This window comes from Lepus europaeus, chromosome 19, assembly GCF_033115175.1.
Source record: "Lepus europaeus isolate LE1 chromosome 19, mLepTim1.pri, whole genome shotgun sequence".
Taxonomy (NCBI): Eukaryota; Metazoa; Chordata; class Mammalia; order Lagomorpha; family Leporidae; genus Lepus; species Lepus europaeus.
The window spans coordinates 67005076-67032086 of NC_084845.1; the positions used below are offsets into that span (position 1 = coordinate 67005076).

Here is a 27011-nt window from a genome sequence, read left to right on the forward strand (position 1 = left end):
TCTAAGAACACTGAGGGGCCGGAACTGTGGTGTAGTGGGTAAAGCTGCTGCCTGCAGCGCGGGCATGCCATGTGGGTGCTGGTTCAAGTCCTGGCTGCTCCACTTCTCACTCGGCTCCCTGCTGATGTGCCTGGGAGGGAAGTGGAGGATGATCCAAGTCCTTGGAGCTCTGCACCCACGTGGGAGACCTGGAAGGGGCTCCTGGCCTTCAATCTGCCCAATCCTGGCCATTGCAGCCATTTGGGGAGTAAACCAGCGGATGGAGAACCTCTCTCTGTTTCTCCCTCTCTCTCACTCTGCCTTTCAAATAAATATCTAAAAAAAGAAAAAGAAAATTGAGAAATATCTATCGTTCTTTAGAGTTTTGTCATCAAAAACCTATTTTGGGTGTGGGCTACCTCTCGGTGAACTCATTTGATTGGGCTTGTCTCAAGTACCAATGACCTTCCCACATGGATGTTGTCACCGGAATGCAGGTCTCGGGGGGCCGATGTAGCACCTGGAATGGTAGGTGTGCCGCTCCTGCTCATCCGGGCTGAGCCCAGGCAACAGCAATATTTTCTGTATTATATAACAGACTCCAAGATTTCCCCCAAAAACAATCACTACAACCACCTCTTGTTTATGTTGCAACTTATATATTAGAAATACTTTCACCACATTTTGTTTTGTGAATACAACCAACACAGTAGGGTATGAGTTTGTCAAAAAAGGCAAATACAATCAACCTCATGTCCCAGATGAAGAGATCAAGTTCTAAAGAGGCATGCGTTACTTGGTTAAGTCCACACGAGAGATTCATGGTCAGGTCTTCCGACTTCAAGTTCAGAGGTTTTTCCAGAACACTGAGGCAGCAGCATTCAACAAGGACTTGTCCTCTATCTGGATTCTCCAAATACTCTCAGGGTAACGTCGGCATCACTTTCCACAGCAACCCATCTCTTTCCTGTCTCAGCACCGTCCTCTGGGTGGATCTAAAGCCGGCACAGTCTGCCTTCTCTCAGCTGTGGCTCCCGTGCGACAGTCTCACTTGAATGTCCCGCCATGCTGCCGCTGTTCCAAACACTCCTCACTGGAAGCTGCCTTCACAGAGCCAAAATTCTTCCCAGTAGGAAAACCAGTCCACTTAGAGCTATGACTTGTTTTAAATTCAAAATGGCATGACTGGGCGGCTCACCCTCCTTAATCAGCGCACTTTTAGCTGTTCCCTAAACATCAATCTATCGTCAGGGGCCAAAACACTGGAGTATATTCACATACACTTGTGGCAGGCTCTGAGGGCACAAAGACATTCCAGAAAGTTCAGTAAAAAGAGTTCTTCTAAGTATTCTGAGGCAGAAAATCCTCCTAAGCAATGTGTAACAATACCAATAAAATAATGGCTTGTATTAAGTTGCATGTTACAGTGCTTTGTCTGATTTAATACTCAAAGGAATCCTATGAGATAGGACAAAGGTCTCTCTGTTTAAATATTAAACATTACCATGTGGTCACATCAGCGTATGCCCTAATATCACAAAGGGCAAAGGTTACAGTTGCATAGTTGGCAGTGCCGCCCCGGGGTAGCCACCACCCTCAGAGGGTTGCTCTGTTAAAGATTGGGCCCAGTCTGGTGTATTTCACACACTTTCAAGCCTCTTAGTGTTTTGCCATTCCCGTATCAGTCTGAATTTTAGTCCATTTCAAGTAGATGCTGAGTGCAGGAAACAGAACTCAGTATATTTTTGGTCTCTGAGCAATTCAAGTAAGACGTTTCCACCTCACCTAAGCCTACTTCTCTGGCTCCAACCTGACTTCCACTGCACCCATCCAAACTAGAAGGACACGAAAAACCCATTTTCATTCTTCTCTTTGTCATCAAGGTTAGTGCAAGGAGGTAGAGATCAAGATTTAATCCAAGAATGTATTTGTAAGTGGCACTTGGAAGAGCCAGTTTCACCAACGCCATCATTATATATATATTATTATATATATTTTATATATATTATATATATAATTTTTTCCTAACCACCACCTCAGCAAGTAGGATCAGCTCATAGCTAGCTCTTCTTTATAGAGACAGAATTGCAGAAGGCTGCAGCCAGGTGAAAACCAACAGAGCCAACAGTAAGGCCAACACCACATCCCAGACCACGAACACGGAGGTGCGGCCTTCACGGCTTCTGCCATGGCCACGGGCTTTGAACCACTCTACGGCTTCCTGGAGGTCGAATGGCTGAGCCTCGTAACCTAGCTCCTTCTTGGCTTTCTCTAGGCTACAGTAATGAGTGACACCGGTTTTGTAAACTTCAGCGCAGGTGAGGAAGGGCTGGAAGTTGTAGAGTCTACCCAGAAGGAAGTGGGCTATCTCTGTTAGGAAAGCAAAGCAGTAGATGAGGGTCAGCGGCAGGCGGATGGATGGGAACGGGTAGCCCAGGCCCTCAACCAACGGCCGGAAGAACTCAAAATTATTCACGGGCTTGCCATCTGAGATGAAGTAGGGCTGCCCAGAGGCCACGTGGCCCTTGTCAGCTTTCAGGGCCTCTGAGGCCAGGATGTGGGCTTGCACCAAGTTATCCACGTGGACAAACTCAACCAGGCTCTTGGGATCTCCGTACACGAACTTGAACAGGCCCCTCTCCAGGTAGCTCACGATCCTGGGAAGGTGCCTCTGTTCCCCGGGCCCATAGATGCCCGCCGGCCGCACGGCGCAGGTTCTGAAGATGCCTTTGCCTCCTTCCAGGGCCATCCCGTTTGCCTCCAGCACCTTCCTCTCCGCGATGGATTTCGTTCGAGAGTAGTGGTCAGGGTAGAGGTGAAGAGGCAAGTAAGGCAGCGACTCATCTCCGTTTCTGATCACCTGCCCTCCGAACACGACGTTGAACGTGCTCGTGTACACGAGTCGGGGCACCCCCATCCTGCAGCACACACGGAGGATGTTCTCAGTGCCTCCCACGTTGACTTCTTCGATCCGCCTGCGATTCAGCTGCTCCCGCCCTGACATACCGTAGGAGGCGATATGGAACACACACGCGATGTGTGCGTCCTGGAAGGCTTTCTCCAGGTCAGAGAGGCGGCGGATGTCCCCCGCCATGAACCTGACTCCTTCCGGAAGGGTTTGAGCCGGGCTGTGGACATCGAAAAGAATCACATGGACTCCTTTCTGGTTCAGGGCGTGGGCTAGGCTGCAATAAGAAACATCAGGAGTTAGGTCAAGTTGCCATCAGGCGGAGCCTGGGAGAAGTACAGAAACAATTTACTGATGAAGTGGGGTCTGACCCAGGTCTTTCCGGATCCTGAGTCCCTCACTTTACGTGTTCATCGGTGTTAGTCTTACGTATCCAAATATTAAAAAATGTGAGTCCTCCTTTACTGAAATTATAATGAGAGAGGATTAATCTCCAGAGAATGGCGGTATCTACATAGTACATGCACTTTTCTATTCCAGGACCCACGATCCTTTCTTTTTGGAATATTTGTGAGGAATAACATAGTGTGAAAGAACAGCTATTATCTTAAATTGCTTTCGGTGATGTGAAAAAGCACTTCTGCCCCAACACCATGGCTTTCTAAGGATTTTTCTTAAAGTGGCATACATCTGTAGTTCTCAATTTCAGCGTTTGAGCAGTGACTAACAAAGTTCATTTCTGCTTTAACAGTACACAAACAAGTAAAAGCCTATCCTGTACTCATGTTAGAGATGACAACTAAACTTTTTTTTAGGTTAATTAATGTATATGTATTTGAAAGGCACGGCTAGAGCAAGAGTGAGAGAGATGGACACCATCCACTGGTTTACTGCCCCAATGCCTGCAACAGCCAGGGCTGGGCGAGGCCAAAGCCAGGAGCCTGCGACTCCATTCAGGTCTCCTACTTGGGTGGCAGGGACTCAAGTGCTTGAGCCTCGCAGAGGGCACATGAGCAGGAAGCTGAATCAGAAGCAGAATGGGAGTGAAACTAGGAACTCTGATATGGGATGCAGGCATCCCAAGGATCACTTAGCCAAATAAAGCCCAGAGAGCCCAACTTTTGTTAGCAACTATTGAAAGATAATCCCATGTGGACATTTAACAGATGCACTGACCGGAACCCAAAATAGCCACTTCCTCCTGTAATGAGGACTACTTCCTTTGGAGATCTTGGGGAGTCCATGTGAGTCAAAGACAAGTGGACCTGTAAGAAAGAAGTATGGGGCACGATTACTAACTCCAGTTCAGATGCTAACAGAGAGAAAAAAGCAACATACCCCAGTAAGATGAAAAGCTCATAAAAATTAGACAGCTCCCCCACCCTGAGAGAGGGAGAGACAGAGTGAGAAATCTTCCATCAGCTGGTTCACTCCCCAGATGGCTGCAGCGGAAGCCAGGAGCCAGGAGCCAGGAGCTTCTTCTTGGTCATGGATAGCAGGGTCCCAAGCATTTGTATTATCTTCTGCTACTTTTCCCAGGCCACTAGCAGGGAGCTGGATCAGAAGTGGAACAGCTGGGACTTGAATTGGCACCCATATGGGACACCAACGTCACGGGCAGTGGCTTTACCTGCTATGACACTACGCTGGGCCCTCCCCACTTCTTGGGTTTCAAGTTTCTTCCTATATAATATGGTGACAGTATTAATCTGTCTCATCATGTGGCAAGGTTAACATGAAGGTTAAATTAGATGATGCCCTGGGAGTGCTTCTGGGAGTACTTTGAAAACCACAAAGCATTTTGCAAATGAAAGGCATTGTTAATTCTTGGAAAAGACTAGAGCCTTTTTGAAAAGAATTCATTCAAACTTGGGACCATTTTCCCCCATGCGCTAGAAAATCAAAGCCAGAACTCTAAGGAAACTCCCAACATATGGTTCTGCTATTTATAAACAGTAAGAAAAATAACAGGCTAGAAACTCCTTTATAGAGCAACCACACCCCCCTCAGCTCCCCGCACCCTGGAATCTTCCATGTACTTCAAAGCCAAGTGTTCAATGCCTTTGGGGGGCCGCTTCTCCCTCCCTCTTCCTCTCTATCTCACTCTCCCTTTCAAATCCTCACAAGGCTCGGACCTGCATTTCAAAAACAAAACAAGTAAAAAGTGGGCCACCCTACACCTCCCTCCTAAAGAGAGGCTCAAGCCAACAGAGGCGCTCAGAGGTGTGGCCGGGCAGCGGGTCTGCAAGTACAGAGAGCCCCACAGCTGTCCCCTCCCAGCCCACGTCTGCAGCCCCCTCACCACGTAAATGGACCTGGGCGAGGAGCCGCGTGGGAAGGGGAGCAGCAGAGGCTGTTGGTACAAAGTCAGTGTACAGGCACAGGGGAGAAAGACACCGTGGGGAGCCAGCATACACGTCTACATATCTTCCTCTTCACCTAAATGGAGACATGACCGTGGCCAAGACACTTCACTTAAAGCCCTATGGCATCTGAGCAAGCAGCAGGGCACGGTGGCAATGACAGTCATTCACACAGCGCTTACTACCAGGTGTCAGGCAACATGCTAAGCGCCTTCTGTATACGTGAGCTATTTAATCCTAATAATCCTACAAGGAAAGTGCTATCAGTCAGTACCCCCACTTTTCTGCTGAGGGAAACACAGCACAGAGAGGATAAATGACTTCCCAGGCTTGCCTGGAGCCAGCTGATAATGGGTTGGCCCCAGGAGTCCACGCTCTTAACCACTGAGACATAGTCTTGGAAGCGCAGGCAGCAGACAGGAGCCACTCACTCACTGTGTGACTTGAGGCCAGGTCACCACTCTGGGCCTGTTCATCCCAAAGCTGGCGCTGATAATAAGCGCACAGGCTTCTGAAGATCGAGTCTGATCACGGTCTGAAAAATACCCAACACAGCTCGTGGCAGAGCCTGGGTACTCCCTGGCTGTCATTCCTCACGTTTCCTTCTCTTCAAGCTCTCAGTCTGGGGATTCGACATCCCACTTCCACATACTACAACGAGATCTCTCCAAAGCATAAGGTTCCGAAGGGGCTGCCCCGTTCTTCAGACCCCGGTATGAAGTGTATCAGATTGCCGGGAAGGCTGAGGGGCTCATTCCCACAGCAGCAGGGGGTGTGACAGCCAGAGACAAGGTTCAGCGGCTGAGGGTACATGCAAGAGAAGTGAGAACTACAAGAAAAAGTGAGCAAGATGGGCTGGAGGATGGTTGATGGTTCCAGGGCCTCACTAAGGAACCCCCATGGCTGTGCTTACAAGGGAGTTCATGAAGATCCACACACCACATATGTCCAATATGCCTGGCAGTGACCTCAGGAGTCCACTGCTTTAGGAATGCAGAATGCTCCCGTTTGAATTTGGAGCAGCCAAAAACAAAGGTCATCTTTAATAGTCACAGCGCTTCTCGGCCTTTTGGCTAAGATCAAGTGTATTTAACGGTCACACGATTCATGAGACATGCTGTTCCCATGGAGTTTGAGAATCAGTCACTGCAATTCCTTTTTTTATAAAGGATTTGTATCCAGCACAAAGAACTTCTTTAAAAAAAAAAAAAAGATGATTTTGTTATTTATTTGAGAGGGAGGGAGAGCTACAGAGAGAGAGAAAGGAAGAGACAAAGGTCTTCCATCCGCTGGTCACTCCCCAAGTGGCAGCAATGGCCAGAGCTGGGCCAGACCACAGCCAAATCAGGAGCTCCCCTTGGGTCGCAGACATGGGTACCGGGCCATCTTCACTGCCTCCCCAGGCCATCAGAAGGGAGCTGGATTGGAAGAGGAGCAGCCGGCACTCCAACCAGTGCCCATATGGGATGCCAGCACTGCAGGCGGAGGCTTAACCGTCTATGCCACAGCTCTGGCCCCAGTCACCGCAACTTCTGCACGGCCTCCTCAACCTTCACCTCCACGACCTGGTGGAGCTCTCCCTCTTCTGCCTCTGACCCTCCATGCCCTCGCCGCGAGGCCTGCCTTCCTTTCCTGGCAGAGATCCTGTCCTCACCTGGGTGCGGCTTACAGCAGCTTTCTCTGTATGTATGTATGTCTACTGCTCCAGGTGGGTCACTTACAGAGCGAGGCTTCCGGTCAGTGTCTCTACTCTGAACGCTGCTCCGTTTCCTTCACGGCACACTGCACCATCTACAACTATTTCCTTTCCCAGAGAATCTAAGTTCTGGGACCAGTGCTGTGACACAGCCGGTAAAGTCACCACCTGCCTAGCCAGCATCAGATATGGGCACTGGTTTGGGTCCTGACCACTCCACTTCTGATAAAGTTCCCTGCTAATGTGCCTGGGAAACCAGCGGAAGATGGTCCGAGTACCAGGGTCCCCACACCCATGAGGGAGACCCAGAAGAACCTCCTAGCTCTACACTGGCCCAGCTCCTGCCGTTGCTGCCATTGGGGAATGAACCAGCAGATGGAAGATCTCTCTCTCTGTAACTGCACCTTTCAAAATAATAAATACGGGTCGGTGCTGTGGCAAACAAGGATAAGCCTCTACCTGTGGCGCCAGCATCCCATATGGGCACCAGTTCGTATCTCGGCTGCTCCTCTTCAGATCCAGCTCTCTGCTATGGCCTGGGGAAACAGTGAAAGATGGCTCAAGGCCCCTGCACCCATGTAGGAGACCCGGAAGAAGCTCCTGGCTTCAGATCAGCGCAGCTCTGGCTGTTGCGGCCTTTTGGGGAGTGAACCAGCAGATGGAAGACCTCTCTTTCTCTGTCTCTCTACAAGTCTGTCTTCCAAATAAATAAATCTCTTTAAAAATTAATAAATAAAACTTAAAAAAAAAGAATACAAGTTCCATAGGAGCTGGGGTATCCTGCCTTGACACAGGGGTGTCCCTTCTAGAATCTGGAACACAGTAGGTGCTCAATTAGTATCTGTGGAATTTACTTATGATTCCGAAAATCACAAAATACAGCCAATTTTGTAAAAGTGTGATGGCCACAGGCTGGGCCTGCAGTGGCTAAGAGTCATTCTTGGGCGTGCCAACAGCTGCTGCTGTTTTAACCGGGTGCACTTCTACAGAGCTTCAAGTTACAGGAGACACGAAGCTCAGTGACTCACAGCTCCTGCACTGCTGAGCTGACGATGGTGGAGAGAGGACAGGGCAAAAAAGGTGAAAACAACAGAACTGTTACAAAGTGCTGCAGGTGCACCCAGCTGGGGAGTGTGGTGGCCCACTTCGACAGGCAGGTGAGGGCTGCAGGACTGGACCAGGACCACAGGGCGGACCTCAGCAGGTTGACAGGGGAGGAGGCTTAGCACATCCAAAGGGGAGGCTGTGTTGGGCAACAGACGTGGTGGGTCTGCTGTGGCTGGTGTACACACCGAAGCCGTAGTGTGCAGCTGGGGGGCCCTGATTTGGAAAGACCTAGGGAAGTAGGCTTGGAGACAGCCTGTGTCCCTTTCTGGAGAATTCACGGGATCAATTTGGTCCTTGCAAAATAGCACGCTTCCTTGGGGGTAGGGGGAGCCTGGAAATAGGCCATAGTCCAGGCAAGGGGTGAGGACAGAACGCCAGCAGGCTCAGCTGAAACGAGGGCAAGAATTGGGCTGTGACAGGGCGCGGCCACACAGGCAGCAAGCAGGTCAAGCTGGAGGAAGGTGACCGCGTTCACCGAAACAGGTTTTGGAAATGGGCTGCCTGGTTAAGAGTCACGATGAGCAGGATGCCCGATAAAGCCTTTAAGACATTCTCGGTATTTCGACAAGATTCACCACAAGGGATTCAGAAAAGGGACAAGGTTTCCAAGAGCCCACCAGAGACACTTCCTCATTTCTAAGTTTTTGCTTGTCAAGTCACACATGCCAGCTGAATCGCGACTGGGGGTCTTTCCCGTGTGCTTTCATCAGACCAGGGCCGTGCCCCTGCTTTAGAGACTGCCAGGCCCACGGCTGCTCTTCCTCGCTGCCTTCCATCCGCACCAGGATGCTGGGAGGCAGGGACCTGTGTAACTGCCCCTGTTAGGAGGGCCCGACGCGGTGAGCAGGGCAAACTGCACCGCAGAGCAGCCCATTCACCGGGCTGGCAGAACCTTCTCCACTCGCCAGCCGCTGACGGTACCACCTGCGTGCCACCTCCTCTCCCCTGGTCCCCAGCATCAGTAAACACAAAACCATCTCCGCACAGCCTGCAGAAATGCCCAGGAAACTCTCACGAAGGTGAACTCAGGGGAGAATACAATAGTAGTGAGTTTTACTTCATCGAGCTGCGGGATTTTCATACACTTCATGGCTTCTGTTCTATTAATTAGTTTGCACCCGATTCCTTCCAGGGCCAGCCACTCAGACCTGCCCTTATAATGGCAGTCGCTCCAAGATTCCTCCCAAACATTGCTTTGTTCCATAACTGCTTTCCTCTGGGGGTGAGGGTCGCACCTGCCCTGAGCTGTCATTTTAGAGGATACAGGTGAAAATTAAGCACATGATCAAGGAAAAGGAATCTTAATTACAAACAAGAGAAAAAAGATGAAATTGAAAATCTGCCTGAGCTCTTGATAATACCACGGTAAAGTGAGGGTAATAAAGTTGACATCTCGCAGGGAAGTTACGGGAAGAAACTAATAAAAGATGACCGGGACAAGTGCAGATTTACAAAGACCTAATTAAATGCTAAGGATCAGTAATAAGAACCGGAGATTATGCACACAGTTCCTTCACCACTGTGAGTTCGAGATGAAGATGCCACGAATCCCCTGGCATCATAATGCAATATCAAAATCTGTGTGCCATTGGCATCCCACCAACAGAATACAGAGCACAGAGAATTGAAGACAGCTTTCATAAAAATGAGAAATTACTATATTTACTCTGAGGATGATAAAAATATCTCCAGTGAGTGTCAACTATGATTAGGTTTCTAAATTACTTCAGAGGTACTGACCAGAGGTAAAACGTAACTGTGTTCTTATTGCACTGAGAACGAAAAGCATATTGAAGCTACAGGGCTTATGATACGGTGCTGCTGCGACTCCACACGTGATGTGAGAACCATTTGTGTTTACTCTAGTGCCATCAAAGCGATAAAGGTGAAGAGGAGAGAGAGCCCCAATACAGATGGACGGGGTGTGAGTGTAAAACAGCAGAGGCCAGGCACGTCTGGGAAGAAACTGACCAGCTGCACAGCTCGGAGAAGTCAGCCCATTCCGAGCAGCCAAGGCTATCCGTGCACCACACCGTCCTGAGCTCACGTGAAGGCGGCAGGGCGGCTGCCTTCAACTCAGGTCATCGGATCCTCTTGTCCAGCTATCCACCCAAAATCCTTTTACCCTGCTATTTGGTGATCTCCGGCGCACCAAATTCCTACGACGCTGATGACAAAAGCGATAACCCAACTTTCTACGTGGTATCTCCCAAGCCACCATTTCAACTCCACAGCCCCCTTCTCCAGGGAGATCTGCAGGGACGAGGAGCACCCAGCAAACCGCAACCTGGAAGGCTAAGGGGCTGAACACTTGGCAAACTTTTCCGACGGCCTTTTCTGCCTGGCCTTGTACTTGCTCCAGTCTGGGGGTTAGCACGTCTGCCATTTCAACACCCAAACAACTATCAGCTGCCGATCACTGGGGCCGACTCCGTCCCAGGTACTGGCTGTGCCCTGCCCCCTACTTAGTTCACTCCCTACTCTTCACTCTCCTAGGTGCTGACCCCACTGGACAGATGAGAAAACTGAGAGCCAGAGAGAGAAAGCGACTGACGCAAGTGCCATGGCTGCTAAGTGGTAGAACAGGGATCCCCAGGCTCATCGGGACAGGCACGTCTGGTTCTACAGCTCGTGCCTCACTCGCACCGGAAGGCTGAGCGCAGCTCCTGACCCGGAGGGCTGGCTCCAGGGTCCTGTGTGAGTTCTCGCCGCTCAGGGCACCTGCAGCCTCAATGGGCGTCCGTCCACCCCTGGAGGCAAGGCGGGGAGGCCCCCATCTCCTCTGGTGGGGGCGGTGATGCACAGTTAGGATTCCTAGACTGGAAACTGGAACACCCGGGCCTTTCCACCCAATCTGTGTGCCCCTGGGAAGCTCCCTGGACCTCGCAGAGTCCCAGCCAGGGCTGCTTGAGTACTCAGTATGAGCTGGGCGTGTCCAAGGTCGCCCACCGATGCTCCTGGACCAGAGGCTGACACGCAGTGAGGAACCTCGCCAGCAACACCACCAGGTTTAGGGTGGGCCCAGGGCTCCAGGCCGGGTCACCTCAGGCCTGGGGCAAAGCCCTGCACACACGCCTTCGCGTTTTCCGTCCCGCCCGGCAGCCCTGCAGCTACTACTGCTCAGCTGGACCTCACCTGCCCTCAGTGCATCCAAATTCAAAATGGGAAACCAGGATCACCGGGCACAGGGAGGACCCTGTTCCCCGCAAAGCGCGAGGCCAACTACAGTCAGGAAAACCCAGGTTCCGTAGGAAGGTCTGAACTTGCAGCCTGCCGGCTCTAGGAGAAGCAATCAAAGCGACGAGCGCAGCGTTCGAGCCCGGCTCCTGGAAGCAGCGAAAATGATTCTCCCGCCTCCCCGGCCAGTGCCACTCCCAGCCGTCCCCTCCGGGCACGGCGCCCCGGGCCGACGCGGCCCGGCACGGGGTCCCCGCGGAAGGGAGCCGCCTTCCCGACCCCAGGCCACTCACAGCAGCTGCAGACGACGGCTCAGTGCCCGAGACGCCGAGCCGGGGCGGACCATGCCTCTTGAGCTACACGCCGCCCCCGCTCGGGCGCCCGGAGCCGTCGGACCGGCCTTTTGGAGCCGCTTCCGGGCCTCTCTAGGAACCCCGGAGGCCTGGGAGTCTCTATGATGCCTGGGTTTCTCCTCCACTGTCAGGTGTGCTGGGGGCGGGAGGCAGGTTCACTCCAAGAATGTGGCCCACGCTCCAAGTCTGTGTTCCGGGTTTGCGGGGAGCCTTTTCGGGGTCACTTCTATACCCCGCCTGCCTGCAGCTTCTGCCTTTAGAATTTCACCTCTGTCGTTGGGTACACCCATTCCCAGGTGCAGGGCCTGATACATAGAAGGTGATCAGCTCAGTGTTGCTTGGATGCTTGGATGGATGATGGATGGGTGGGTGCATGGATGACAGATGATGGGTGGATGCTTGGGTGGGTGGGAGGGGGATGGATGGGTGTGTGCGTGGATGATGGATAAATGGATGGTTGGATGGTAGATGGATTTTTTAAAAAGATTTATTTATTTATTTGAAAGTCAGAATTACAGAGAGAGAGAGAGAGGTATCTTCCACCTGCTGGTTCACTCCCCAGTTGGCCTCAACGGCAGGAGCTGCAGCGATCCAAAGCCGGGAGCCAGGAGCTTCTTCCAGGTCTCCCACGTGGATGCAGAGGCCCAAGGACTTGAGTCATCTTCCACTGCTTTCCCAAGCCAGTGCAGAGAGCTGGATCAGAAGTGGAGCAGCTGGATCTTGAACCGGTGCCCATATGGGATGCCGACACTTCAGGCCAGGGCGTTAACTCGCTGTGCCACAGCCTGCCCCTGGCCGGATATTTAAAGCCTCTACTGTCTCTGGGTTTCCACATGTGTTTGTGTCCATGTGTTTCTCTGTGTCCCTGATTTTCCCTATTTTTCCAAGCTCTATGTGTTCTGATCATTAAGCAGACAACGAGGCCAAGACTGTGGCTGAAGGACAGGGACTTAGAAAGAAGGTTGCATCTCCCTCGGAGGCCCATCTTTGGTCTCCTCATCGCGAGTGTGGTTCTGTGGGACATTTCAGACTGTGTATGCACCCACTCACACGCCTTCATCCACGGCAGAATGCACCACTCGTTGGGGAGGAATTCATCTGGGTGACTCAAAGCTGGGGGCGGGGGAGGGGCTTGCCTTCCTGTGGCACTCTTGCTGATAAATCAGGTACCACATTCAGCTCAAAGAGACTCAAATTAATTACAACATTTAGGGGCCAGCACTGTGGCGCAGTGGGTTAAAGCCCTGGCCTGAAGCACCAACATCCCATATGAGCACCGGTTCTAGTCCCGGCTGCTCCTCTTCTGATCCAATTCTCTGCTATGGCCTGGGAAAGCAGTACAAGATGGCCCAAGTCCTTGGTCCCCTGCATCCGCGTGGGAGACCCAGAAGAAACTCCTGGCTACTGGTTTCAGATCGGCCCAGCTCTGGCCGTTACAGCCATCTGGGGAGTGAACCAGCGGATGGAAGACCTCTCTCTCTCTTCCTCTCTCTGTAACTCTGTCTTTCAAATAAATAAAATAAATCTTTTTTAAAAATTACAACATTTACTCCTCAGTTTTCATGAGAAGCACAAAGAACACTGCTCCAGCTCTGGGTGTCACAACGGATGAAGGCCGACGCTGGCTCCTGGGTGGGGCGTGGCTGCTGTCTGTTCTGCTTCCCAGCCACAAGCCTTAGGAGACTGGGGTAGGGTCGTCCCAAGGAGTCTTACGGGACAGCTTTGCCCTGGCTGCTCAGGGTATGAGAACGGAAGAGAGGGACCCCAGGGGCTGAGGCCAGCTGCAGCATCTCCTCAGACCAGCAGCCAAGGAAGAGAAGACCCCCGAGTCCAGGAGACAGAGTTCCTGGGGGGAGTTCAGGGTCCTCTGAGGATCACCTGATTTACTGTGTGTTGATAAACGTGAGAAATGGGGGATTTAAATGTTAATATCCTTGTGCCTCCAAGGGCTCTTCTAAAGCACACGCACTGTGTTTTAAAGGCCAATTCCAAACTTCAGATCTACTTCCTTAGCTTGTGCTCAGATTTCGTGAATTGGCTTTGCAAAGACCTAATAAGAAATCTAAAATAAAAATGGCCAGAGAAAGAAATTGACCTCTATGCATTCATGTCAATGCTTGTTTACTTTTGTTTTCCCTAGTAGTACGTACAGACTGTGTGTGCGTTTTAGGGAGGTCAGTTTGAGGTGCTAATTCCTCACAGGTGTGGAACACTTTATTTGTTGCGAAGCATTCTCACACCTCTTAGAATCTCACAGATGTTGATGTTGAGGTCCATTGAATTCCACAGATACTGATGGTAAGGGTCCTCGGCTTTGAAGTAGCAGAGCACTGCTCTAGCTTAACAGGTGAAAAGGGGCAATTTTTAGAATCCTAGATAGAACAGTTGTGTGTATCTACAGCAAGCCATCCTAGCTGTTGACCAGCAAACCTGACATCCTAATGCTTCAGTGCAATAGCCGTGTATCAGCCACTCCTATCAGTCCAGTTCAGCCTGCAGGGAAGGCAGCAGGGCTCTACTCCACACAGTCACTCAAGGACCCAGGCATCCCGTGGTGTACTATCGTCTTCAACGTGTGGCCTCCACGGTCACTGCAGAAGGGGAAGTACGAGCCTGGCATTCCTAACACCCCTGTCAAAAAGACTCCTGTAACCCTTGGAGGTTCTTCAACTCCTTCACAGCACTGAGCCCGTCTGAAATCACCTTGTATTCCACCACCTTCCATGCTCCATGAGAGCAGGGCCCTGCTATCCTGACTGGTGAATCTCCACTGCCTATGGGAGTGTCTGCCACAGACAGGATTTATCAAAGTTCCTGGCTCCTGGCTTCGGCCACTGAGAGTGTTTACGGATTGAACCAGTGGAGGGAGCTCTCTGTTTCTCTATCGCTGCTTCCAATAAAGGACTATATTAAAATAAGTACACCTGGGTAGGGAAGACAGCCAAAGACTTTGCTGCCCCAAATGTCAAACGCTAATATCAACATCAGCTGGCAGCTTATTAGAGTCTGGGTCTTGGGTCCCACTCTGGATGTAATAAACCAATCTGCATTGCAGCAAAATCCCCAGGTCAAGTCACTGAGCAGGGGGGCTGAGAAGCACTGATGTGCAGGCGCTAAGCCTCAGAGTGCCACGACGCCCCGGGGTGAGTGAGAACGCCCTTGGACCAGCCCCACCTGACCCCTGCAAACCAAGCGGGGGCAAGAGGCTCGCTCAAGGTCACAGAACTGTTAAGTGACAGAGCTGAGATTTATGACTTCCAACTCTTCCACATGCCCTGTTCCTTCTGCCCCACTTCTCCATCTCCTGGATAAACCTTTTTTGCTTCCACTAATGAAAAAAAAAAAAAAACATTAAAAGGGAAATAATAGGGGAAAAAGTCAAGCCATATTTAGATGGTGGTTAGTGGTTTCAAGAATTGATTTTTTTTTTTTTAGGAAACAAAATAAGCATTTATTACTTACAGTGCATTCGATAAAATGTTTCCCCATTACATATTAAAGAACTCTCCAAGTAACATAATGAATGTTTATATTTCATTTATTCAGCAATTAAGCATCTTAGCACTCTTTTATAAGCATTTATAACACTTATTAAGAATTACTAAGCATCCTATTTGGGTCAATGGTTTTTCTCTTTCCTTTCGAAATATCTCATTATTATTACCCATGTCTCTCTCAGTACTGATTAAACTAAGAGTTTGGATAGTGCTGATTAAAACTACATGTTCTCTGGAGTGTCCTGGCCAAGGACTCTCTGATCAGGGATCAAGCACTTGGAGCTGTCCCTGGAGAGAGTTAGCAATGGAAGGAAATATCAATTTTTTAAAAAAGGTTTATTTAAAAGGCATAGTTACAGAGAGAGAGAGAGAGAGAGAGAGAGAGAGAATTTTCCATCTTCTGGTTCACTCCCCAAATGGCCCCAATGACCAGGGCTGGGCCAGGCTGAAGCTAGGAGCCAGGACCTTCATCCAGGTCTTCCATGGACTCCAGAAACATTCGTTTTTTAAAAAGGATTTATCTATTTATTTGAAAGGCAGAGTTATGCAGAGTTACAGAGAGGCAGAGGCAGAGAGAGAGAGAGAGAGAGAGAGAGAGAGAGAGAGGTCTTCCATCTGCTGCTTCACTCCCCAAATGGCTGCAATGGTCGGAGCTGGGCTGATCCGAAGCCAGTAGCCAGAAGCTTGTTCCAAGCCTCTCATGTGGGTGCAGAGGCCCAAGGATTTGGGCCATCTTCCACTGCTTTTCCAGGCCATAACAGATAGCTGGATCGGAAGTGGAGCAGCAGGGACTCGAACAGCCTGGACTCAAACCGGCGCCCACATAGGATGCCGGCACTGCAGGCGGTGGCTTTACCTGCTGCACCACAGCACTGGCCCTGAAAACATTGATTTTTAAAATGGATAGGTATGAGGCCAGCGCTGTGGCACAGGGGGTTAAGCAGCCACAGTTCTGGCATCCCATATGGGCATGGATTCGAGTCCTGGCTGCTCTACTTTCCATCCAGCTCCCTGCTAATGCACCTGGGAAAGCAGTGGAAGATGGCCTGAGTGTTTGGGCTCCTGCACCCATGTGGGAGACTGGAAGAAGCTCCCAGCTCCTGGCTTCTGCATGGCTCAGCTCAAGCCATTGCAAACATCTGGGGAGTAAACCAGCAAATGGAAGATCTCTCTCTGTCTCTCTTCCTCTCTGTGTGTATTTCTTTCAGTCAACAAGTAAACCTTTAAAACTGAGAGATAATAATTGCACACATTTGTGGGGTACAGTATGATATTTAGGGCTGTATACATTGACATGGGGTAGCTTGGGATATTTACATTATCTACTGCTTCAGACATTTGTCATTTCTTTGTGGTGAGAACATTCAAAAGCCTCTCTTCCAGCTCTGAGGGCATTCAAAAAACTCCAGGAAAAGGCATTCAAAGACAGGTTTATTTTGATGCCAACATTTTTGGAATCTGTGCGTAGATTTTTTACAATGTGCGTCTTCATGAACTTTTTGAGGAGCCCTCATATGCATGGATTTCAGAACTTTTCTCACCAAAATAAGTGTATCTTTTCATTTCATTTCTGCAAACTTTTTGAAGTAGCCTTGTATTTTGATTCACACTATATTGTAGTTCTGTGGTGTTTTTGGTCATTGAGGAGCTTAGATAGGACCAATGTTGAGCAGGTCTCTCTGGGTTGCAAACCATGGAGCTTCGTCTCAGTATACATTAACAAAGGTAGGGTTTGGGCTCCTGCAACTGGAAGCTCCAAAGGCAGATCTAGAGTTAGAGCCTCCGGCGCTGTCAGAGCTCTGCCTCCCCATCCCTTAGCCCTGCGTGGGGGAAGGTTACTGCAGAACATACCTGAAGTGCTTTTCTCAAAGCAGGGATGGGGAGCACATACCAAAGAATGTATTCACCGTCCTAAGCAGCAAAGCCATGGTGTGCCCTGTGGAAGACTTCTCCTTGTTACCATCAGTATGTCTTCCCCTCCTTTCGTAGTCACAGTGTTTTGCTAGCACAACATCCTCCAGAATAGAAAAATGCATTTACCAGCCTCCCTGCGGCTGGATGCGCCAGTGGTGGAGTTTTCCCGACTCAGTGTGGGATGTGTGAATTTCTGCACACATGCATGAAAAGCAATCCATTGTCCTCTTTTCTCCCTTCCCTTGGGCTGAAATTTCAGCTCAGTCAGTGATGGGCTTCAACCCTTTATAGCATCCTAGGGGGACATTGGGACCCCTGGACAGAAGGAGCCTGGCTCCCTGAGTGGCCCCATGGAACAGAACTGTGTCTGTGGTTTCTCCAAGCAAGGTCACCTGTGCTGTTATTTATGATACCAGGTATTCTTTAATTGAGATTTGTCCTGAGGTAGCTGTGGACTCAGGTGTCGCTGGGAGAAATAAACAAGAGGCCCTGCTTACGCTTTGCTCAGCTCCCCCCAGGGATCACATTTTCCAAACTACAGTATAATATCACAACCAAGATGCTAACGCCCACAAAACTCACAGATCTTATTCCAATTTCTTGTTTTCTTGTACATGTTCGTGTGTATATGCTTGCTTCTTTACAATTTTATTGCACATGTAGGTGTGTCTGTTAAGCCACTCTATTTTAAGGATTTGCTTTTTTTTTTTTTTAATAGCGAGTAAACTTTGTACTAACACAAGAGAGCAGAACGTTCTGTACCAAGAAGGCAAAAAGATCTCGAAACAAGTCCTCCTCACTGGCTGGCAACGTCTCCCTTTCTTGGGTGATAGGCAGCAAGTACTGCGCTCCTGTTTGTACTAAGCTTCATGGTAAGTGCTGGGACAATGCGCTGAGAGGTAATGAATAAAATTAATAACCGAGAGGTGACAGCCCCGGGAATGACGACCACAGTGATGAGTCTGTCATCCAGCGAGAGTCGAGCCCCTGAGGCTCCGCGGCAACCCTGTGGAGATCAGGCTCTTCCTGGACACATCTCCTCCCAACCTGCTTCCTCTGAGTCTCCTTCGGAGAGTGAAGCACAAAGCCCTTCTCAGAGTCTCCCGCCCCAGGCCCGAGGCCACTCGCTGCACACTCACCGACACCTCCCGGTTGTTGTTTGAGGGTATGCGTGGGGTCCGTTTACTCCCCACCACATCCACTCTTCCCTTGATGAAGAAATGTGCAGCGATGCGGATGGTGGCACGTGGAGGCAGGCAGAGAGAGGGCAAGGCCCAAGGGCAGCAGCACGTGCTGCACCCCAGAACCCTACACCACTGCACCTTCCTAGGGTGCTCTGTGGCAAGGCCGCCGTTCGAAGTCTCTCACGCCGCAGTGGTGTCCTTGGGAACAACTCCTGAAGAAGTGGCACAGGAGCTGAGTCCTAAAGAATGAATAGGATTGGGGCTGGTGTTGTGGGTAAATCCACTGCCTGCAGTGCCGGCATCTCATAGGGGCGCTGTTTCAAGTCCCGGCTGCTCTACTTCCCATCCAGTTTCCTGCTAATGTACCTGGAAAGCAGCAGAGAATGGTCCAAGTGCCTGGACCATCCCATTCTCCCACCCATGTTGGAGACCCAGAAAATGCTCCTGGCTTCAGCCTGGCACCACCCATGGCTGGTGCAGCCATTTGAGGAGTGAAGCAGCAGATGGAAGACCTCTCTCTCTCTCTCTCTCTCTCTCCTCCCCGCCCTGCCTCTGCCTCTCTGTAACTCTGCCTTTCAAAAAATAAATAAATCTTTTTTTTTAAATAAAAGAATTATTAGGATTATGCCCAAAGAAAAGAGAAACAAGGGGAGTTTGGGTGAAGAGATAATCAAGATGGAGTCAGGCTTGGACACTGCGTGTCTGAGAAATGAAGACAGGCTGGCTCTGTTGGGAGGAGGAAGGAGATACAGAGAGGTGGAGCAGGAGGAGGCATCTGGGACTGTCAGGTAGGCCAGAGAGACAAAATGCATGGAGGAAGGAAGTCAGGAGGCACATTGCACTCTTCCCCGGACACCTGCTCTGTTTCAGTTCCGGCTGTTGAGACGGATGAGCAGGGTCAGGAAACACAAACACAAGCAGTGAACACTCATCTCTCGCAGCTCTGCAGGGTGGGTGCTGGATCCTGGTGGCAGCGTGGCTGGGTTCCAGGGAGGACCCTCAGCTTCTTTTCTCACTGGCATCTTCCGGCTGTGTCCTTACTCGTGGAAAGGCTGCCCACCAGCTCCCTGGCCTTTGCTTAGCAGGGCACTCCTCCCATCCACGAGGGCTCTGCCCGTGACGTAATCATCTCCCCCAGCCCCACTTCCTCATCCCTTCACCTTGGGAGTGAGGACCGCCACACGTGAACTTGGTAGTGGTGGGAGGGTAGGGGATGCACACACACTCAGACCACAGCTTCCTGTTTCTCAGAACAAACCCCTCGACTGCTCCTAGAGCTTCTTCCGATCCCATATATCCCATAGCCCTGCCTGATTCCCTTTGAGAGGTCTCCTTTCAGCCCTAGAAATAATTTCTGCAGTTAAGGAGTGGTGGTTTCCAAACAGGGTGGTAGTGACCAGCTAAGAGGTGTCACAACTGATGCCTGTAGAGCCATAAATCACTCGAAGTGGTTGATGGTTTAGGAAAGTCTCCAGACTCGGAAGAAACGAAGCAAAGAGCTGACAAGCATGGACTCTGGAGTTGGAGTGGCGGAGATTTGATTCCCGACTCCGCACACAGGAGTCCTGAACTGATGCAATGAGATGGCGCCTGCACCCCCCGGGGACTGTAAGCTGCACATGTTCTAGATCAAGTTTCAGGCTGCGTGTGCAAAATTGTAGTGAGTGTTCGTGGCAGTGTTGTCCATAGCGCCCAAATGGAAACAATCCAGATGGCCATTAGGTAATTCATGAATACAGTATGATTGGTCTTTACAATGGAATGTACCGCAGCCTCGAGGTGTAACAAAACACAGACGCTCGCTCCAACACGGATGAACCGTGAAAACATTTTGCTCATGTTTTCCTTGGCCAGTTTCAGAAGCCAGACACAAATAGCCACATCCCCTGTGATTCTGTTTATAGGAAATGTTCAGGACAGGCAAACCAATAGAGACAGAAAGAAGGCTGGCAGGTTGCCGGCAGCTGGGTTAAGTGGGGAGAGGTTGCTAATGGCTATGTGGTTTCTTTGTGGGGTGGTGAAATGTCATGATGGTTGCATAATTCTGTGAATACTACAAGTTCACCTGTGAGGAGACTTCAAAGGGGTCCATTGTAGGATACGTTAATTGCATCTCAATAAAGCTGTCACACCCACAGTAATGTCAGTCTCATTCTACTGCCGGTGTTCTCTGAGTGGGCGAGGACGGGGTGGCCTCGTGCCTTGGACATGCCCACAAAAGTGTGGTGCGGATGGCAAAATCAGTGTGGGCAAAAGGTGGGAGCCGCGGCCTTAGACGAACAAACGTGCAGCAGCTTTGCCTCTGAGACTCTCCCTTCCCCTTCCTCTCTGTCAGACCAAGGAGAGCAAAGTACAAACCAGAAGGAAAGAGAGGTTTGAATAACAAATGGCTTTCAATTAGCCGCATTGAAAATGGAGAGCCGACTTGTATTAATTCCCGTGATCAAATTGCTTCATTTTGTCTCTCCTCTGACTGCTGGGGTAATTTTCTGCCAGGATTTTTTTAGTCATCCTAATTATGCATGCATCAATATTTAGTGGGTATTTACTTAACCCACAGTGCACCCAAATGTTTGCACTTCCTTGGAGATCGGCAGTACAATATAATACTGGTGGGCGGTGCACGGTATGGAGATGAAGTTCCTTCTATTTTTTCATCCTTGTTCGTATGGAGTGTCCAGGTGCTGTGTCTGGAAAGCCCTGTGCACATCGCTCCAATGCATCTACAACCATAAGCAGTGCTTTCAATGCTGTGGGTTCATTATATGGCATTAAATGCGATTCCAGCGCAGGTGTTCCATTAGGGATTCAGTTATGTAAGACAAATCAAAATGTACCACTGATTTAGATGCTCCTTTTCGCAAGGAACCATTCCTGCCTTTTGTGCCTTTGAATTCCTGTCGCTGACAGCACTGCTTAGCCTGCTTTCCTGCAGAAGCCTGTCTCTGTCAGACACCACTCCTCTACTTACTTTTGGCTCCACCATCTCCCTGTAGCCACCTACGGAGTTTGGCTTTGACTCTGGGTGAGAAGTGAGTTTATGGCAGGTTTTCAGCATATATGAGTGATAAAATAAGACTAAGGTTATAAAAGGATTTCTCTGGGGCTGTGTTGAGATGGGACTGGAGGGAGAACAGCCTGGAATCAGAGGAGTCTATTGGAGGCTGTTGCTCACATCCAGGCATGGGGTGGTGATGGACCAGGTTAATAGCCCTGGAGGTGGCTACAAGTGTCCAGGTAGCAGACTCTGAAGGCAGAGTCAGCAGAATTTCCGGTTGAGTTGGACGTGGGTTGAGTGAAAGAGAAAAGCCAACGGGAGTGCAATGGATGGACACTGTGCTACTAGCAGGAGGAAGGCGCCCTCACTCAGGTGGGGAGTGCAGTACGTAGGAACATGGAACTTAAGGCCAGGAGTAGAGAGAGCTCTGCGGTGATAACGCGACAGAACAGAGGCGGAAGTTGGGTCACGGGACAATGTAGGAGGAGGAAGCTAGAGAAGTGAGAGAAGCTCAAGCAAGCTTTTTTTTTTTTTTAAGATTTATTTATTTATTTGAAAGGCAGAATTACAGACAGAGGCAGAGACAGAGAAAGAGAGGTCTTCCCTCTGCTGGTTCACTCCCTAGAGGGCCGCAACAGACAGAACTGTGTTGATCCGATGCCAGGAGCCAGGAGCTTCCGGGTCTCCCACATGGGTGCAGGGGCTCAAGGACCTGGGCCATCTTCCACTGCTTTCCCAGGCCATGGCAGAGAGCTGGATAGGAAGTGGAGCAGTTGGGACTTGAACCATCGTCCATATGGGATTCTGGCACTGCAGGCAGTGGCTTTACCCGCTATGCACAGCGCCGGCCCCAAGGACGCGTTTCTGAGAGGTAAAACTCCACAGTGGTGGTGGCAGGGCCGCAGCAGCCAGTCCACAAGCAGAGCCGTCTTTACTGTTACGTGCACTTGGTGACTGTTGGTTTCCTGGGGTTCCCTTGACAAGTCGATCTCCACAAAAGTGGTAGCTTAAGCAACAGAGTGGCATTCTGGCCCAGCTTTGGCGGCCAGGAGGCCAAAATCCAGGCATTGGCAGGAGCCACTGAGGGCTGTGCCGAGGTTCCCTTCTGGCTTCTTCAGCTTCTGTGGCTGCAGCCATTCCTGGGCTGTGGCCCAGGAGCTCCACCCTTCGCTCTGTCTTCACGTGGACTTTACCCATGTCTCCCTCTGTCGTCTTCTCCTCTGCCTCTCTAAAAATCTGTGCCACTTGATGTGGGGCTCCCTGTGACCCACGATGCTCTGGAGAGTCTCAGTTACATCTGCAAACACTCTCTTTTTCCAAATAAAATCATATTCCCAGGCCCCTGGAACTAGGGTCTTTTTGGATGCTACTGTTCATGCCACTACAGTGATATAAATACTTCTTCCATCTTGCCCACCCGACCCCTGCAGCCCCCAAGCCTTGCAAAGTAGGAAGATCTTCAGTATATTTGACATTAGTGCACTACATTTTGTTTTGCAAACAGGTGGGAGAGGTTAAGTTTCATCTGGAAGCCAGAATGGTAGACAGAAGCAGTGGTGGACAAGAGGAGAAGGAACTATGGGAAAGTAGCTCGCTGGGAGCTTGAAGAAGCCATGGCAATGCCCCTCAAGGCCATGGGACTGGGGATCTGAGCCAACCTTATCTGGTTGCCAAGGTTTAGGAAATTCCAGCTTAAATCTGGGTTGTAATGACATAAAATATGACCAGGCTACAGATTCTACATTGTAACCTGCTCTCCTTGCTTAAAAATATTGCAAATGTTTTCTCAAGTCATTAAATATTCCACAGCATGATTTTTAATGGCTGTATAGCAGTCCATCAAAATGAAAGTACTGTAATTTATATAACAAATTCTTAATGGGAAGCCATTTAGGATGTTTCTACATTCTACATATGATAAATAACACTGAAATGAACAACTCTCTTTATAAATCATTGTGCACATCTTTGATTATTTTCAAATGGGCTCATTTTAAATAACCATGAACCATGGATTGTTGTTTTGTAATAGCAATTTCTGCTCATTGTTTTCTTTATGAACTAAAACTTTTCCTTCAGGCAAAAAAATGGAAAAGAAGTTCCTGGAACATCTGGCTTATGGTGTAATTTACTTTATGTATTCAGCTGTGCTCCCAAATTTTGAAATGTCTCCATCCTAACAGCTCATCCTGGCTTTCATTTGCCTTCTGGAGATACAGATGCAAGTGTGTTTCCTCCTGTGAACCCTCGGCCTGGAGACATAGCTCTAGGGAAAAGCGAAACCAGAGCAGTGCATTAGTTGTGACAAAATGATTTCTCAGTCTATAAGACCCAAGAAGAAAGGACAGAAAATGGAAAGAATTACATTGTGGGATTTTTCCTGGGCCCAAGACAGACTCCTATGATAATGGCTGCCACTAGAAACTAGCAGGCCAGGCCACTGATATCCTTCTAATCCATTGGAGGTGCTGTGTGTTAGCATCTCTGTGATTGGCGAGCAGGCTGTGGCTCAGAGCAGAGAGGACCGGTCTCCCTGTGGACTGGGTTAACACAGCCAATATTCTAACCCAGAACGATCTAATTCAAATCCACCAAGTTGGATGTTGGTGGGTTTTGACGCTGCTAAGACTTCAGATCAAAATCTTGGAAATCATATAAGATTGCCAATTTTTAGTTTCTCCAAGTAAAGGCATCCAAACAGCAGAGACCACTAGACTGAGATCCCCTGCCATGGCGAATTTATACAATAAAAGATGTTTTAATGTCAAAAAATAGGAGGAGGGCTATAAGCTCCAGAGACAATCCTTTAAATGAAATGAAGTCCATCTAATGGAATCTCAGCACACTGTCCTTACAGATGGTCATCATCTCACTACAGACCTTGAAACACAGGCCCTCTCTCTAGACCACATGTAAGGGTTGCTTCTGCAGATCATGCTGGGACCACTGCCTTGGCAAATGGTGGCTCTGGCTTGGCTCACCAACACGGAAGGAGCTGTGCTGGAAGCTCCGCTGCTGGAAGCAGCTGAGAAAGCATGCAGCCTGGTGACAGTGGGGTGATCATGCCATCACCTCCTTCATTCAGGGTGGAATTCTTCCATTCACATCCTCTCCAAGAGAGAGGCAAGGAAGACAGTAGATGTGAAGTCCAAGAAATTGAAGAGGAGAATAAAGGGTGGAGAGAGAGAGAGAGAGAGAGACTGATTTGGATGCACACGGGCAGATTTTTAAATGTATCCCTTACTGTACTCATATGAAGTAGAGTTATATAGTCAGTATCCAAGTAGAACTCAGAGAACTTCCAAGCTGGCTTATACTGCTGCTCTTGTTCTGTTGCAATGTACTGGGGGTGTCAAGGGCAATGTATACATGAGTGTGCCCTCCTTCCTCCCACACAGATGAGCCCCTGCAGGACACAGAGGTGGTCTGCAGCTCTGCCACTGGCCTAGATGGTTACTCAGTAAATGAGTGTTGAATCACGCGGTGGGCTGGAAGCCACTTATTAGATAAACCACTTACATTGTCATTTCAGTTGACTGTCTCACACTTGCCCCCTTGCTTCATCAAAAGCCAAGCTAGCTTGTGTATCTTTTCCATGATAAGGTCACGGGAAAAGTAAAGAAAACAGAGGTGCGGAGTTGCAAACAGTCCATGGGTTAAAAAGTTTGCAAGCCAACAGAAGGCAGAGCCCTAGGGGTCAGGGTCAGCCAGAGGCGTGGCCAAGGGGTCTCGGTGTGCAGCACTGGTGAGTGCATGGTGTGTTGGCCGTCCTTTCCCCCAGCTCTGGCCCACGCCTCCCATGTGGCCCTCCCACCCCTGCCTCCAGCCAATGTTGGTGACGCACCACAGCTTTGTTTTACTGGTGCTGTGGGAGCCATGGGCCAGAACAGTCCAAGGAAATACATCCTGTCCTGCTCCACCTCTGTGGCCAGGCCAACACAGGAGTAGCTGCTGTGGAGAAGGCTCAGAGGTCAGAGTCCTGGGCAGTGGCCTGACAACAATGGCTCTGGTTCATGGGGACTTTGAGTACCCGGTAGGAGCCATGGCTCCCTGGACCTGCAGGCTGCAGTAGGAAAACCTTTATGAGAAAGTCCCATCCTGCCAGCCCCTTGGAGATAATGTACAGAGACTCCAGCCTAGGATGGAGAAAGAAAGATCCACAAAGCCACAGGCTTACACATTCAGGTTATGTGTAGGTGTCAAAGTAACCACCCATGTTGTAGGGGAATATCTACATTTTTTCGATAACCTAAATCTCCTTGGCAGGAGGAGAACCACCTCATTATTTGTGCTTTAGGCGTACTTCCCGGGGCACAGCAGATGAAGCCACTGCTTGCAAGACTGGCATTTCATACTGTAGTGCCGATTCCAGTCTGGGCTGCTCCACTTCCCATCCGGCTTCCTGACAATGCATCCTGGGAATGCAGCAGGAAGATGGCCCAAGAGCTTGGGCCCCTGCCACCCATGTGGGAGAATGGGACGGAGTCTCTGGTTCCTGGCTTCAGCCTGGCCCAACCCTGGCTTTCGTAGCCATTTGGGGAATAAACCAATGGATGGAAGACTCTCTCTCTCTCTCTCTCTCTCTCTCTCTCTCTCTCTCTCTTCTTTTGCTAGGCCTTTCAAATAAATGAATCTTTAAAAACCACACTAGCTATGTTCTGCTCTTCATGCTGTGATGGTGCCCTTGCTATGGTCCGTGCTGAGGTCTTAGCCTGGATTTGGCAGAGAATTGTCCAGAGAATCTGTGCCCTGCACCAGAAGCTTCCTGCGCGTGAAATTCCACACGCGTTGTCCTCACGACCAGCTCCTGTAATTCTCCCAGCCTGCACCTTTGCCCCAAATGCCAGCCGCTTGCCTGCTGCCAGCTGTTGACCAAGCTTGTGTTGCCCTGCACTGAGATTTGAAGAATGAGGACTACTCAGAAAATCTCTCCAAAATTAAAGCTGGTCAAGTCTAAGAGGTCACATTTTATTCTCAGACGATGCCCTGTCTTTCGGCATTAACAGTCTTGTGTGGGTGGTTCATAACTGATTATGTTTTACACAGTCTCACCGGCAAAATAAAAGGCTGAGAAAGAAATCAATATGTTTGGTAACATATTGTAGCTTTCCTTTGCAAGAACTTTAATGAACTATAAAAGTGCAAAGACTGCAAACTGCTCATCTAGGAAGTTTAATGATTTCGTTGCAGTCTTGGAAAAGTATTAGCTGGACTCACTGGGAAGATTTCTAGGAAGACTGTTTAGGACAATTGTGCAGCCTAGAAGCTGAAAGTACAAAATGTTCTGAATCTTGAACTAGGCTGGGGCTGGTGCTATGGCATGGCGGGTTAAAGCCCCGGCTTAAAGCGCCAGCATCCCATATGGATGCCGGTTCAGTCCTGGCTGTTCCTTTTCCAATCCAGCTCTCAGCTGTGGCCTGGGAAAGCAGTAGAAGATGGCTTAAGTGCTTGGGCCCCCACACCCATGTGGGAGACCTGGAAGAAGCTCCTGGTAGGACTTCCAACTGGTTCACCTCCAGCCATTGTGGCCATTTGGGGAATGAACCTGCAGATGGAAGACCTCTCCCTCTATACATCTCTCTCTCTCTCTGTAATCCTTTCAAATAAGTAAAAGTAAGTCTTTAAAAAAAATAAACTTGAACTAGGCCACCTTCTTTGCTGATGCTAAAATGCAGACTCGCATTTTACCTGCCAACACCTGTGGTGTGGTGGGCAAACTGTGAGTGGATCACTGAGAAAGGCTGCCACGTCTTACAAGCTCCGCTGTCCTGGTTTTGGTTCTGTTGAGAAAGAAAATTTCTTCTGAACATTATGGATCAGTCTTGAACTAAGGTT

The 27011-nt window shown here is 49.7% G+C and overlaps 1 protein-coding gene across 1 annotated transcript; it reads right to left on the reverse strand.

Moving 5' to 3' along the window:
* Positions 1-466: 466 nt before the first annotated feature.
* On the reverse strand, positions 467-11597 carry SDR42E1 (short chain dehydrogenase/reductase family 42E, member 1). Its single transcript, XM_062176293.1, has 3 exons — positions 11524-11597; positions 4064-4152; positions 467-3164 (listed from the first exon to the last, which is right to left on the reverse strand). The coding sequence occupies exons 2-3, from the start codon at positions 4129-4131 to the stop codon at positions 2051-2053; spliced, it is 1182 nt and encodes a 393-aa protein (XP_062032277.1). The 5' UTR covers positions 4132-4152; positions 11524-11597; the 3' UTR covers positions 467-2050.
* Positions 11598-27011: the final 15414 nt, after the last annotated feature.